The sequence below is a fragment of the Pelophylax lessonae genome (assembly GCF_965119305.1).
Source record: "Pelophylax lessonae genome assembly, chromosome: 8".
NCBI classification, from domain to species: domain Eukaryota; kingdom Metazoa; phylum Chordata; class Amphibia; order Anura; family Ranidae; genus Pelophylax; species Pelophylax lessonae.
Genome location: NC_138775.1, coordinates 235,849,759 through 235,864,453, shown reverse-complemented (window position 1 = coordinate 235,864,453; position 14,695 = coordinate 235,849,759). Strand labels below are relative to the sequence as shown.

At 44.2% G+C, this 14,695-nt stretch overlaps 2 protein-coding genes across 3 annotated transcripts in view; both read right to left on the bottom strand.

Moving 5' to 3' along the window:
- Window positions 1-14,695, bottom strand: part of RABGAP1L (RAB GTPase activating protein 1 like) — a 588,371-nt gene that overhangs the window by 351,104 nt on the left and 222,572 nt on the right. The gene's annotated exons all lie outside the window — the stretch shown is intronic.
- On the bottom strand, window positions 794-5,581 carry GPR52 (G protein-coupled receptor 52). Its single transcript, XM_082265888.1, has 2 exons — window positions 5,418-5,581; window positions 794-3,509 (listed from the first exon to the last, which is right to left on the bottom strand). The coding sequence occupies exon 2, from the start codon at window positions 3,121-3,123 to the stop codon at window positions 2,032-2,034; it is 1,092 nt and encodes a 363-aa protein (XP_082122014.1). The 5' UTR covers window positions 3,124-3,509; window positions 5,418-5,581; the 3' UTR covers window positions 794-2,031.

The window sequence follows — 14,695 nt, the reverse complement described above, 5'->3', positions numbered from 1 at the left end:
AACTTTTGTTGTTTACTTTCCTTTAGATTTACCTTCAATTATGTAGTGGAAGGGCCTGCCTGATTACATACACATTGAAAGTGTTTGGGTTTGACCTCATATTATATGGTTTAGGGCTCTTTCACACGGGCGGTCCGATCAGATCCGCCTGTCTGTTTTTTAGGCGGATCTGATCGGATGCCCCATTCATCCCTAAGGAGCAGTGGATGTCAGCGGTGACATGTCCGCTGAGACCCGCTGCCATCCGCATCCGATCCTATCCGTGAAATCCGGACGGATGGAAACCCTATTTTCCATCCGTCCTGGAGATCGGATCGGATGAGAGCGGACAGGCGGTCCGCTCTCATCCGATTCCCCATAGAGAGCAGCGGGGGCTGTGACAGCTCCCTCTCCACACTGCAAGCGGAGACGGAGCTGTCATCCGCCGGCTCAGCGGGGATCGCGGATCGATCCCCGCTGAGCAGCACGGATCCGCCTACGGAGGCGGACCGTGTGAAAGAGCCCTTAGGAAAAAATCTAAAGATAATTGTATAGTGTGTATCCAGCTTTAGAGAAACCCAGAAGTGCCAAATGCAGTTTACTGACTTAAATGTCATAAAGGGCATGTTTATTTTAGATTGAATTAGGCTTATTTTTCTACTTAGCCAATATAAGTGCTGTAGAATTCATTGTCTTTGTACATTTTTTTAATGAAAAATGCTGTTTTGTCTGCTATTCAGAGCGTGAAGGTATTCATTGTATTTGATTCAATAAATGCTGTTAGGGGAACAGTCAAAGATCACACACCAGTACATATATAGATTACTTTTTATTATTAAATATATACTGTGCACAGTGAAACTGCACATGGAACAGGGGGAAAAAAACCACAGCAGCAAGCTAGATGTGCTATAGGATGATGACAGAGTAAAATGTATAGCAGAAATATGGTCCACTTAGCAGATTCTATTTTTTCCATGGGTGGTGTGATCACCAATTGTTCTGGAAAGGAAAAAAAAAAAAAAAAAAAAAAAGGTCACTGCTGCTAATTCTGGAAGGAGCCACTGCCAGCTGCCTCGTCTGACAAAAGGCTCGATAACATGTCTAGGTGGCCAGGAATGCAAAGCCTCTACTTGGAAACCAGAGCCACATCTCTTATCAATGTAATCAATATATACACAAAGCATACATGACTACAGATGTACATTGGACATGTGCTAAACACTTAATTACCGCAGACAGTGCTTGCCAACGTCAAGGCTGAGCAATTGATGTTGGGCATACTTGGACAAAAAAAAAAAATTACACGTCACTTAAAAAAAAAAAAAAAAAAAAAGTAGCAGCTTTTGTTGGTAAGTAGTGTCAAAAAATGTCAAAGGGGGTTAAGAGGCTAATATTGGAGGGCAAAGTATTCAGAGGCACATATATTATGACAAAACACCTCTTTATATTGCACACGCTCTTTGTAAACTCCCATATGGTTTGACAGCCACTTAACTTTGCGCTCAGGTAACACATATTCATAAAGTTACATTTAAAATAAATAGAAACAGCAATTTGGTCACCTTCAGACTAAGGAATAGTTTGTAATGACTGTGGTTACACAGCAGTAGTACTGTATTTAGTAACATGAGCCTTGCGGTGGGCAGTGATCTTTTTATTATCCTCGGCAAGGCAATGAAGACGTTATATTTTGCCAGGGAACGAGAGAGGAAGTGACCTTTAGTGTGTTATCTGATATTTTTGCAGAATATCTGCATTAATTAGCTAATCTTAACCTATCTGACACCTTCTCTTTGATATTTTGCTCCCCCCAGCTGATAGGATGACTAATTTTTGACAGCAGGGCATAGAATCGTGTGCTCTTTGTCTCTCCGCTCTCATCAGAGTTTCCTGGTTCCCATTTCCATTGCAAATCAACAACTCAAACAATGCAGCCAAAATGAGGTGCTGGAATCATTTTATATTTTTTTTTGTAGATGGTTCTGAGAAAGCAGCATCCCCGGGCCTGTGCAGATCAGGTGCTAGCTCATGATTGTAACAGCAATCGTTTTAAATAGAACATGAGTTAGCACGCTTTCGGGGCTTAGGGTCCCGATCTTTTTTGTCTTTAGAACACATACATGGTGAACAGATTGTTTCGGACAGCCTCCTTAGACCGAGGCGGAAAACACTGTTGGATAAGCTGTAAATGACACAGTTACAGAAACTATTGCTTATGGCCAACCAGGTGGTGAGAAAGGACAGGGCCGGATTTGACAGTGCCCTCCAACTTTCCAACAGAAAATAAATTATGTACGGCAGCCAAAGCATGTAGAAAACGCTGGTTATCCGGAACAGAACCATGGCGTACCGTTTATCCGGGCTGTGACCAGGCCCCGCTTCCCCAGTTGATTCCGCTTCATGGCTGGGAAAGCGAGCGCGGCGGTCACTAATTTCTTTGGTGTGTTGGCGACAGATACGGAAGATGTGAAAGTATGTAAAACATATAACTAGTGCTGCTGGAGCATAGAGCAGGCACACGATGAAAGCGGTGAAGTAGGCACTGGTGTGCCAAGCAATGGCACACCACTCGAAGATGTCCCCGTGGTAGCCAGGTTTACCCCAGCCGAAGAAAGATGGTAGGAAGATCAGACAGGAATAAATCCAAATCAGTACAATGCAAAGACGCAGTCTGCATGGGGTTACCAACTGGTTGTAGGACAGAGGTTTAGTAATGGCCAGGTACCGGTCCACACTGATAAAGGCCAAACAAGCCATAGAGACACTTTTCAGCACTGAAATTATGTATCCAAACACTTGACAAGTCAGAGATTCATGGACTCCTGTAGAGTAATGTAGCAAAGATAAGGTGGGCACCAAACAACTAACTCCAACCAGCAAGTCTGCATATGCCATAGTTTGAATGAAATAACTAGTGGTGTAATGATGAAGGAGTGGGGCACAATGAAAGACGAAGATGACAGTCAAGTTACCAGTGATGATCAAAAAGGTTAGCAGCACAATTATTGTGGTTTCCAGGATGCATATGTCCACTGAATTGTAGTGGCCGAAACCCAAGGGGCAAGGGTGATGCTCAGTTGTGTTCAATATAAATCCGCTGGTGTTGACAGTCCCCCAATCAAATGTTTGTGACCGGTTCATGGTTTGTAATATAGTTCACCTTGGATGGAATCCTGAAGGACAGCGGTAAACACCAGGTGGCAAAAAACAGTCTTGAAACCGGGAAGGAGACCCTCCACATTCGAGCCTCAATACTTTCGGAAATCTCTTCCATCAGTGAGAAGGTCTATGTGGTCCTTCATGCCCGATCCATAAAACCAATCCCAGTTTCTGGCTTCTATTCACCTTTGCTTTTCCAGGAAAGGAGGCACAGAAGAAGTTACCGCGGCACCCAGGAGCAGTTTGGGGGAGCTTAACAAAGGGATGCTTGCTGGCTCTTTTACGATCAGGCTCTGGTAATCCATTCTTAGCAAGCACAAAGCACGGCTGCTAAAGACAGTATCTGTATCCTGTAACATGGGTGGAAACTAAAAATAAAATAAATGTAAAAAAAGAAAAAAAAAAAACAGAATGAGAAGAAAGAGAAAGAAATGCCTAATGAAAAACATTTCTCTGACTCATGATCTTTTTAATGCTTAAGGAACAGGGGAGGAGGTAAAGGGTGGCTGGCTATTCTCCTGAGATAGTTTATCTTTAGACTTGAAAATTTGAATAAGAGGGAGGGGAAGTCAAGAGCCATCTTAAAATATCTCAGCATCTCGGGCCGGGTTAGCGGCAATCACAGACTATTTAACAGATCCTTCTAAACTGATTCTCAATAATAGCAGCACATTGCAACATCCAGCTGTCTCAACCCAACCATGTGCCCTGTATCTGGGGCTGTGTGCTGCCTACATGCACTTTAACCTGTTAATGATTTAAAAACCTTCTAGCTGGAGGCGACAAGTCATTTGTACTTGGTGTTAGCAGCGTGACCTAATTTCCAGCTTGGAGGGATCGCTAGCATTACCTGGACTATAAAACTAGTATGTTTAGAGCAACCCATTCCCAATGAGCTCAGCAAAGCCTAGCACCAAGCATCTAAGGATCAGGATCTCAAGACAGCTGCCTTTCCCTATACCAGGGATCCTCAAACTGCGACCCTCCAGCTGTTGTGGAACTACACATCCCATGAAGCATTGTAAAACTCTGACATTCACAGACATGACTAAGCATGATGGGAATTGTAGTTCCTGAACATCTGGAGGGCCGTAGTTTGAAGACCCCTGCCCTATACACTGCACAATGACAGCTAACAGAATGCTGCTCAACCACTCACCTTGAAATACCACCTTGCACACCTACCTAGGACAATAAACACGTACTTATAAATAAAACTGCAAATATCCCAAAAAAATACACTGCAGCATACACGAAATGTGTTTTCTTGACTTTCTAAAGTCGATGATTACACCTGTTACTTTTTGCAAGAGATAGTGGTCAACCTGTGCCCTGAATTTAGGGCTGATGAAGAATGATGAGAATTTGTACATAGGAGCTAAAGTACAGGTCTTAAATATTTTAAAAACGATACCCTTAGAAGATGAGCACATTTCAGCCTAAAATAACCTGCTAATAATCCAGCATGTTTGCGATTTCTGAATATTCTTAAAAACAGTCCTCATTCAGATTCCGATCACTCAGGAAAATGATTAAATCCTTTAGTAAATAAAAGGACATTTTGGAAAGTTTGCTATCTAATAGCAGCCAATGAAATCCCATTTAAAGCGCTGCGTAAACTGCTGGCGCTATAGAAATCCTGAATAATAATAATAATACTTTCTAAATTTGGAATGCTCCAAACTGCTGACAAATTAAATCTGGAAGGTGCGAGTTACTGTCCTTGCCCCTATGACAGATCATTAAATAAAACCACACGCGTGTGCAGATAGAAAGATATGTTTGACATCAGATGCAAAAACAAATAGACCTGGGCATACTAAGTAACTTGTCATTCAAAAAATGCTAAAAAAAAATAACAAAAAAAAAAAAAGGATGCCCAAGGTCATTTTGTCCTCTCTAGTTTGCGAGCGAAAGTTGGTGTGATGTTTGCTCAGCCTACCTCTTTTGTAAAGAGATTCAAACTGTCAGTGTGTGAGATGTGCCAGGAAGGTGGGTGGCAGCCGCAGCTCTGATACCATCTAAAGGAATGCTTTCTACACTGACACAGCCTCGGCAGTTTGGAAGAAATCATACCCTCGTTCATCATTCTTCAAGTTGATCTACCTGGAGGAGTTCAGCCGTCTCCTTTCCCTTCAAATTAGCCAAAAAAGGACCAGCTGCTTTGCCCCCCCCCCCATCCATCCCCACAATACAATTTAAAGAGCACTCTCCCCCTGCTGCCTCCGCTGCCTCTTCCTTGCTTTATTACAGTTATTAAAGACAATGCTTCTCACCTAGGCTCCCTGCTAGCAGCTGAGCTGTCAGTTCGGTACTTCAGTCCTGCTATTGAGATGCTGCTTTGCGCGGAGGCTGTCGCTATTTCTCACATTGTCGTTCTCTCTTTATCGCTCTCACTCTTGGTATTATTAGTGCTAGCACCTGAGCCCCCTGCTCCTCCTCCACATTCCCTTCCTCCTCCTCTTCTATCCCTCCCTTTCCCCTCTACACCACCCCCCCTCCCTAGCAAAAGGCTGATGCAGGAGAGGAAAACGCTGAAAAGGTGACTGTCTTTCTGTCCCAGTCAACAGCTCAGCCAATGGCTAGTGCCGGTTAGGACTGTCACTAGGTAACAGTTGCCAAGACACAACGTATAAATGCCACAAACTGTCATCAAACATTATCAACTCTTGAAAATCAGGACTTTTTTTTTTTCCTTCCTCCAAATTCGCTGATGTGCCCCAACCTTTTGTGAATCATCCAAGCGCTCTGGGAGGTACGTCTCCGAGGCAGAATCTATGACTCCTTAACTGCATCCGTTTCAATGGCATCAAAACAAGCGGCATGACAAAAAAAAGTCGCTTTTCGTGTGTTTTTATTTTTTTTCTTTTCTTTCTTTCCTCTTGTGCCACGATAAAAGTGAAACACAACACAGCCCTTTGCCTCTGGGTAATGTGCACATCATTCAAACAAAAGGCACAGACTAGGAGTACACCAAGAACACTAGCTGGAGCCGGTTAGCAGTAACCTGAACCCTGCTGTCACGGAAGCCTGTATTAATTATTAATTATAGAAAAGAACCATGCAATAAGCACGGTAAGAGGAATAAAAATAAATAAATGTAGCCTCTAAAAGAAGAAAAAAAAAAAAAGATTAAGGCTGTCAATGAGAGCAGAGGAATCTTCAGCAAAAAACATTGCAGGGATGAAGAAGATTCCTCAAGTATGAAATAAATACGATGTCTTCATCACCTTTGCTCAGTATGATGATTCAATCTCTCTCAATGAGACAGGATAAAAGACAAACCGCTCAAGTGCTTTGACCTTAGATTATATTTTTTTTAAAGAACCTGGCAGGATAAGGATTGGGGAGTTGCTGCTGCTGTCATCTTCATCCCTGCTCAGTCATCTTCATCGATCACCTAAAGAGGAACTAAACCCATCAATTTACCATTTCAAAAAACAGTTCTATTCCTGGCATGCCGGGAATGCTAATGGTCACAACTGCCATGGCGCTGCACATGTGATCAGTTATGACACCAGACATTTCATGGTTTGTCAGTTTGGTGCTTTCAACCAAACTGACCAACCATCAAAATGTCTGGTGTCATAACTGATCACGTGCAGCGCCATGGCAGTTGCAGATCAAGATGGCAGCTTCCTTGGCTGAAAAGGATAGGAGGGTTTAGTTCCACTTTAATGATCTGCAGCAGATCTGATGTTGCACACCTGATAGCCACATGCTTGTGGCAAGCCAGTGAACCCCCCCCAAGAAGCAAAGGGGATAAGAATGAAAGCCATGGAGTCTGTGCCTACAAGTCAACAATGGCAGCAATCTTATTTATTATCCTTGCAAGATACCTGTAGTATGTCATATGTCAAAAAAATCGGAGTGCTGCAGGGCAGACATTTTCCTCTTTACATTCTTGTACCAGATTGCTGAATAATCACCAGTGGAAAGTCAGTGGTTTTGTTTTTAAATTTTCAACTGCAGATGCAAGGGCTTTTATCATCACCCTGGTTTTATTATCCAGTAAGTCGATAGCCTGGAACAAGTATCGATGGGAGCGGGCTGAACAAAAAAAACCTAATAGGCAAAGGCAGTTGTAGGAGGAGATCGTTGTATATGTTTAGGGAGGCAACTGGAGTGAATGACTAAGCTGCACAAAACAACTGGCTTCCATTCTCACTTGTGCGATTTGTCATGCGACAAAGTCGCACCCCATTCTTTTCAATGGCACCCATTTATATAGGTGCGGCTTAAAGTTGCAGCGGCTTTGAAAAGGTGCCTGCACTGCTTTGGTGCAACTTTGATCTATTGAGTGTAAGGTCGGATCAAAGTCACACCGAAAGTCGCACTGGAAATCGTGTGACTTTGGAGATGTACTAATGTGAAAAGAGCCTTAAATGTATATTTAGAGAACCTTAAATTATACTTCTGGGAAGATATTTCTGATGTTGGGAAAAGACAGAGAATTATATTTAGCTAATGCAAGATTCACGAATGACCTGCAATACTTAGCTACAGGTATTAGGATTAATATTAAACTTTTAAAAGGTTCTTTCACAGGGGGTTTGGTGAAAACCGGCCGGTGAACCACAGTTTTACCGCCCCTTGGCCGACCACTTGAACTCTAAAATTACAGCCCGCAATGTTTTGCTTCGTGGCTGCGGGGCTGCAGAGTTTGACAGGCAGCATTGTCTTGCAAACGGGCACACTGAGATCAATAGGGTCACATCGCAAACACGAGGCTTTTCAGAGGGCGGTACACTTACTGCCTTATCTGAAAGTGCCCTAAGGCTTCATTCATGTGAACATCCAGGGGAAAGTTAAACCAGGCTTGCTAACCATAGTTTAACGCCCTCCACCTGAACAGGGACATCCAGCGGCTCACGGCTGTACACATGCCATGGCAAAAACTAAACACAATGTATCATTTGACCTGACCAATGCAAGTCTATGAGGGCGTCCCGCAACCACGAGCAATGCATGCGATTGTGACGCAGTAGTGCAGCATTTACAAGGTTAAATCAGGCATCCACCCGCTGTGCTATTGTGTTTTTTGTGAAGTCAGTGTTCACAGCCTTTGACTTGTTCAGGTCTTCAAGTGCATCAGACACGGTGTTTAAAAAATTGGCCCATGGAATCAGAGAGTTGGATACAACCGAATGGATAACATACCTCTATGGGATCTTCTAAGTCAACTACATACCTCCACAGAAAAACCATCTGCCAGAAGGTAGGGGGCACAGAAGAACGTTAAGAATTTACAGTATTGCCGTAAGAAATATTTACCCAATAAGACATAAGCTCAATGGTATATCCTATCTTTAACCACTTGCCGACTGCCCTATAGCAGTTTTACTGCTACAGGGCGGCGGCTGTGCGCAGGATCATGTGTATATATACGTGATCCCAGGGCCGGTGCTTCCACTAGGCAAGCTAGGCAGCCGCCTAGGGCGCATTGCAACCTAGGGGCGCAGCCATGAGTCGGCACTCTGTCCATCATGAATGATCCTTGTGAGCTGAGGGGAGGGGGCGGCAGTGGGGGAGGAAGCATGGACAGAGGAAGATGCCAGGTGTCTGGGGCAGTGGCTGAACTACCAGGGTCCCCAGGTGTGACATGGAGGAATATGGGGGTCACTGGGTATGACAGCATAACACAGAGGAGCCATCAGATCAGGGTCACTGGGTATGACATAGAGGAGTTTTTAACCCCTTCCCTTTTAAATTAAATTTTTTTTTTTTGGGGGGGGGGGGGCAAGTAGCTTGTCTTGCCTAGGGCGTAAAATAGTCTAGCACTGGCCCTGGTGATCCCGCACTTCCGGGAAGCGGGCACAAATGCACTCCACCGGCCCCACGGTGATTATGCACAGAGGGAGCCGATCAGCAGGTACTGCGGTTTCAATGTCCGCTGGCAAAGCAGGAACGTGGATTCATGCCTTCCCTTAGTAAAGGCACCTCAAACAAAGTGCACAAACACTGGCTAGGCACAGTTAATCCTTTGATCGCCCCTGATGTTAACCCTTCCCAGCCAGTGTCATTGGTAAAGTGACAGTGCATATTTTTAGCACTGATCACTGATTTAGTGTCATTGGTCCCCAAAAAGTGTCAGATAGTGTCCGAATTGTTTGCCGCAATATTGCAGTCCTGCTATGAGTCTATGATAGCCGCCATTGTTAGAAAAAAATAAAAAAAAGGAAAAAATAATCATAAAAATATCCCATGGTTTGTAGAAGCTATAACTTTTGCATAAACCAATCAATGTACGCTTATTGGGGATTTTATTAAGAAAAATATGTAGAAGAATACATACTGGCCTAAATTGGTATAGAAAATAGATTTTTTTTCTTTTTTTTTTTTTTTCAAAATTGTCAGGATTTTTTTGTTTATAGTGAAAAAAAATAAAAAATGCAGAGGCGATCAAATAACACCAAAAGAAAGCACTATTTGGGTGGAAAAAATGGACATACATTTTATTTGGGTGCAGCATTGCACAACTGCACAATTGTCAGTTAAAGCAACAAAGTGCTGTATCGCAAAAATGGCCTGGTCTTGAAGAGGGATAAAACTTCCGGAGCTGAAGTGGTTAAGGAGATAGTTCTGCAGTGGTAAATTGGTTATCAAGTTTGCACAATAGACAAAAGGGTCAGACAGCCAAATTAAAACTATTTAAAAGAATGGCCAAAGTTCCTAATTGCATTTTTTACTGAATACGTTTTTTTCTTTTTGTATTTTACATACTGCTATAGCACCTTTCTTAAATTAGAAATATTCTAATTCTAATATAAATATCTGACCAGGTTTAAGAGAGAAGTATGGGCTAAAAAAAAAAAAAAAAATACTCACTTGGGTGGATGTAGCATCTGTCCGCCAATTCTAGAACTGAGCGATCAAAGACCCCCGATTGCTCAGTTCTTGTGTTCCGTGAGCAGAGAGCTGGTGACTGTCAGTCATTGACTCTCTGCTCTGCCCCTCCAGAGCTCACTGGAGCGCTGGGCTGTGCAGGGGTCGGGAACGGCTGGTTCAGTCTCCCAGCGGCTTCCTGAGAGGCTGAACCAGCTGCCAGGCCAGCCTTCTGAGCAGATCCCGACCATATGGATCGTTTCAGAGCCTAAACCGACTCTGTGACGTCACCTGACAGCGGCTTTAGCCCGTTGTTGGCTGAAAACAATTCACAGAAATGTGGTTCTATAAACGTCAGCGCAATTATGTACTGTTTTGTAACTAAAATGCATTTAGACTGCAGCTAGCATTACACGTGTTCCCACATATGCAATAGAATATACAGTTATCTCAGTGCAGCGCTGTCCTATGATATGTGATCAAACATGTTCAAAACATAACCCGCATGACAAAACCAACATCAAAATAACAAATACCATTAGGCCCCTTTCACACTTGTGCCACTTCAAAGTCGCACGATTTTACTGCGATTTTGACGCGACATTGTTGCCGCAATTGTGACGTGATTTTGATGCGAGTTTGACTGGGTTTATCATGTCTTTTCCACAAAACGCATCAAAATCATGTGTGAAAGGGGCCTTAATATAATACCCACTTAAATAACATGCATAATGTCCTTATAAACGAATGTCATTAATCAGTAAGTGCTGTGCAGTCCTCCTATGTAGTCTGTGTGGCTCAAAGAATGAGTGCCGATATATAAACGTGCCAAAGATCCTAATTATTCCTGCAAATTGATTGATTAATGTGCATTCCATATATTTCACTTGTGATTGTTCCACCAGAACAAACTGCCCTCCTGTGATCCCCAAGAGAAGTATAGCCAAAAGAGCTTTGGCTAGGCATCTCATTTAATGAACAATTTATACATTCTGCAATAAAAACGTTACAAAATTTATTTAAATCGATAAAGCCCCATTTTTAAATTATGGTAAGATACATATATATATTATTTTAGTCGGTACACAGTAAAATGAATGCAATGACAAACTAATAAAACAAAACTATTTTCAGACACCCCACATCTCTTTTCAGTGGTATGAACAGGCCAGAGGCTACAATGTATTGCTGTATAATTATTCATGATATTCACACAATACATCGGGATGAAAAGAACAGGGAGAACAAAAAAAAAAAGTAAGTAGCTATATCTGCTGCCTCCGAGTAACAAAGAAAACACACAGGTGGGGATGAAAATGCCATTCACGGGGAAAAAGAAGACAAAGCGCAAGACAAGCGCGACACCCACTGCCAACTAGCACTGCCTGGCTACAACTGCACCCAGCCTGCCTGCAGCCCTGCTAGAAGAGCCAGCACTGTTTATTGCATTGTCACGAAGAAGAGCGGCCTTTCTTTAACAAGGAAAATAGCAGTTTAAAAAGCACATTACCTACTAGGGATAGGCCGATTATCGGTATCGGCCCTGGAACTGGCCGATATTGCCGATTATTTTTGTGACGTCATTCTGCCTTCTTAGGCTGTCTCCCTCGCCTTGGAAAGCCTCGTCTGGAGTCAGGACTAGTGTATCACAGCCATACACCCACCCACATCCACAGGCCAGACAGCCACAGGCACTGTACCAGCCAGCCACCCACAGCCCCTGTGCCAGCCACCCACCCACCACAGGGTACCAGACAGACAGCCAGCCACCCACCCACTACAGGGTGCCAGCCAGCCACCCACCCACCACAAGGTGCCAGCCAGCCACCCACCACAGGGTGCCAGACAGCCAGCCAGCCACCTACCACAGGGTGCCAGACAGACACCCACCACAGGGTGCCAGCTAGCCAGCCACGACGGGGTGCCAGACAGCCACCCACCACGGGGTGCCAGACAGCCTGCGACCCACCACAGGGTGCCAGACAGCCTGTTACCCACCACAGGGTGCCAGACAGCCTGTTACCCACCACAGGGTGCCAGACAGCCTGCCACCCACCACAGGGTGCCAGACAGCCTGCCACCCACCACAGGGTGCCAGACAGCCAGCCACCCACCCACCACAGGGTGCCAGACAGCCAGCCACCCACCACAGCGTGCCAGACAGCCAGCCACCCACCACAGCGTGCCAGACGGCCAGCCACCCACCACAGGGTGCCAGACGGCCAGCCACCCACCACAGGGTGACAAACAGCCAGCCATCCACCACAGGGTGACAGACAGCCAGCAACCCACAACAGGGTGCCAGCCAGCCAGCCATACACCACAGGGTGACAAACAGCCAGCCACCCACCACAGGGTGACAGACAGCCAGCCACCCACCACAGGGTGACAGACAGCCAGCCACCCACCACAGGGTGACAGACAGACAGCCATTAGGCATTAAACAAAAATTAACATGTTCAGTACCAGATTTGTGTAAAAAATTGACTTTATTTTTCAAAACTTTAAATGTACAAAATATTGCCCCATATTGGCCGATACCGATACGTTGTGACCAAAATATCGGTATCGGCCCTGAAAAAACATATCGGTCTATACTTATTACCTACCAGCAACTAAAATTCATGTAAATGAAAACAGATTGGCAGCTCAGGGTTAAAGCACTTTATTATCACTACACTTTGTACTCCTTTATACACTCACCGGCCACTTTAATAGGTACACCTGTTCAATTGCTTGGTAACACAAATTGCTAATCAGCCAATCACATGGCAGCAACTCAATGCATTTAGGCATCTAGACAAAGTGAATACAACTTGCTGAAGTTCAAACTGGGCTTCAGAATAGGGATGAAAGGGGATTTAAGTAACTTTGAACATGGTTGCCAGACGGACTGGTCTGAGTATTTAAAAAACTGCTGTACTACTGCTGTACTACTGGGAATTTCACACACAACTATCTCTGCCAGTGAACGGCAGTTGTGTGGTCAAAAATGCCTAATTGATGTTAGAGGAGAATGGGCAGACTGGTTCTAGATGATAGAAAGGCAACAGCAACTCAAATAACCACTCATTAGAGCCAAGGTATGCAGAATACCATCTCTGAATGCACAACACATCGAACCTTGAAGCAGATGTGCTACAGCAGCAGAAGACCACACCAGGTGCCACTCCTGCCAGCCAAGAACAGGAAACTGAGGCTACATTTTTGCACAGGCTCACAAAGTGTACCTATCTTCTGATGGCTACTTCCAGCAAGATAATGCACCATGTCATAAAGCTCAAATCATCTCAAACTGGTTTCTTGAACATGACAATGAGGTCACTGTACTCCAATGGCCTCCACAGTCACCAAATCTCAATCCAATAGAGCACCTTCGGGATGTGGTGGAGAGAGAAAGGAAGGGATCCCTTATGCCGCACATCCATGCAAGTGTTCAATAGTTAAAAATGGGGTGTGGTAAAATAGGAGATTCGTATCATGGATGTGCTGCTGAAAAATCTGCAGCAACTGCGTAATGCTAACATGGCAATATGGACCAAAATCTGAGGAATATTTCCAAGAAAAATGAAGGCAGTTCTGAAGGCAAAAGGGGTCCAACCTGGTGCTAGCAAGGTGTACCTAATAAAGTGGCCTGTGAGTGTATACCAGCCATTCTCAACCAAGGTTCTATGGAAGCCTGGTTCCTCCAGAGGTTACTAGGGCTTTCTTGAGCTGTTGCTTATTTACCTCCCATCTGATGGTGCCAGCATAATTCCGGGGCCAATGCCAACTGGCAGTTCAAGCTGCATTACACCAATTATCTTTTAAGCGTTATGTGAAGGTGGCATTCCGACCACCACTGTCAAGGTTGCATTCTTTTCACTGTCCACCACTGTAAGGGGCATTTTTCCCCAATTACTCTAATAAATTGGTTTTAAAAGGGGTTCCCTGAGACCCAAAAACAAATTGAAAGGTTCCTGTATAGTAAAAAAGCAGAAACAGGCATAGGTTTGCTCTCCAAACCAACAAGGTGATGAATCTAGAATAATGTTTAGTTGGAGTTGGTGGTCAAAACTCCAACTCATGTGCGGCATGCGAGACATATCAGTCATGCATCATCATGTGCAGCTGCTAGTAGTAGTAAAATTACAGCCTGGAAGATTCGATACTTTCATACTCTAGGCCAGCCTTTCTCAACCTTTTCAACCTAAAGGAACCCCTAAAATAACTTTATGGTCTCAGCGAACCCCTGCTGATAATTACTATATCTACAACTCTTTATACGTTCATGTGATGGACAGTGGGAAGAATGCTCCTTACCTTTGTGGTCATTGGGAAGAATTAGCCCCTTACAGATAGCTAAAAAAGATTAATGGTGTCAGTGGGAACTTATCTGAGAGGCAGAAATTGTCCATTGCTCAAGGAACCCCTAGCAACCTTTGGAGGAACCCTGATTGAGAAACCCTGCACTAGGCTGTCATTTGCAAGCATGTCCTGTACCTACCTTCTCCTCTGTGGCTTCATAAATTAGTTCTGATATTTAAAGCGGAGTTCCACCCTGGGACATTTTTTTTTAATAAAAATGCCCCCGGTACAGTCAGGGCTAGTACATTCCACAATGGCTAGCCTCTGATCTGTCCCGGGTTGCACTTACCTTTTAGAAGAAATACTTACCTTGACAATGTATTGTCCAGCGCTGCCATCTCAGGTGTGGGCAGCTTGAAGCCAGCACGATCCTCTTCTCTGT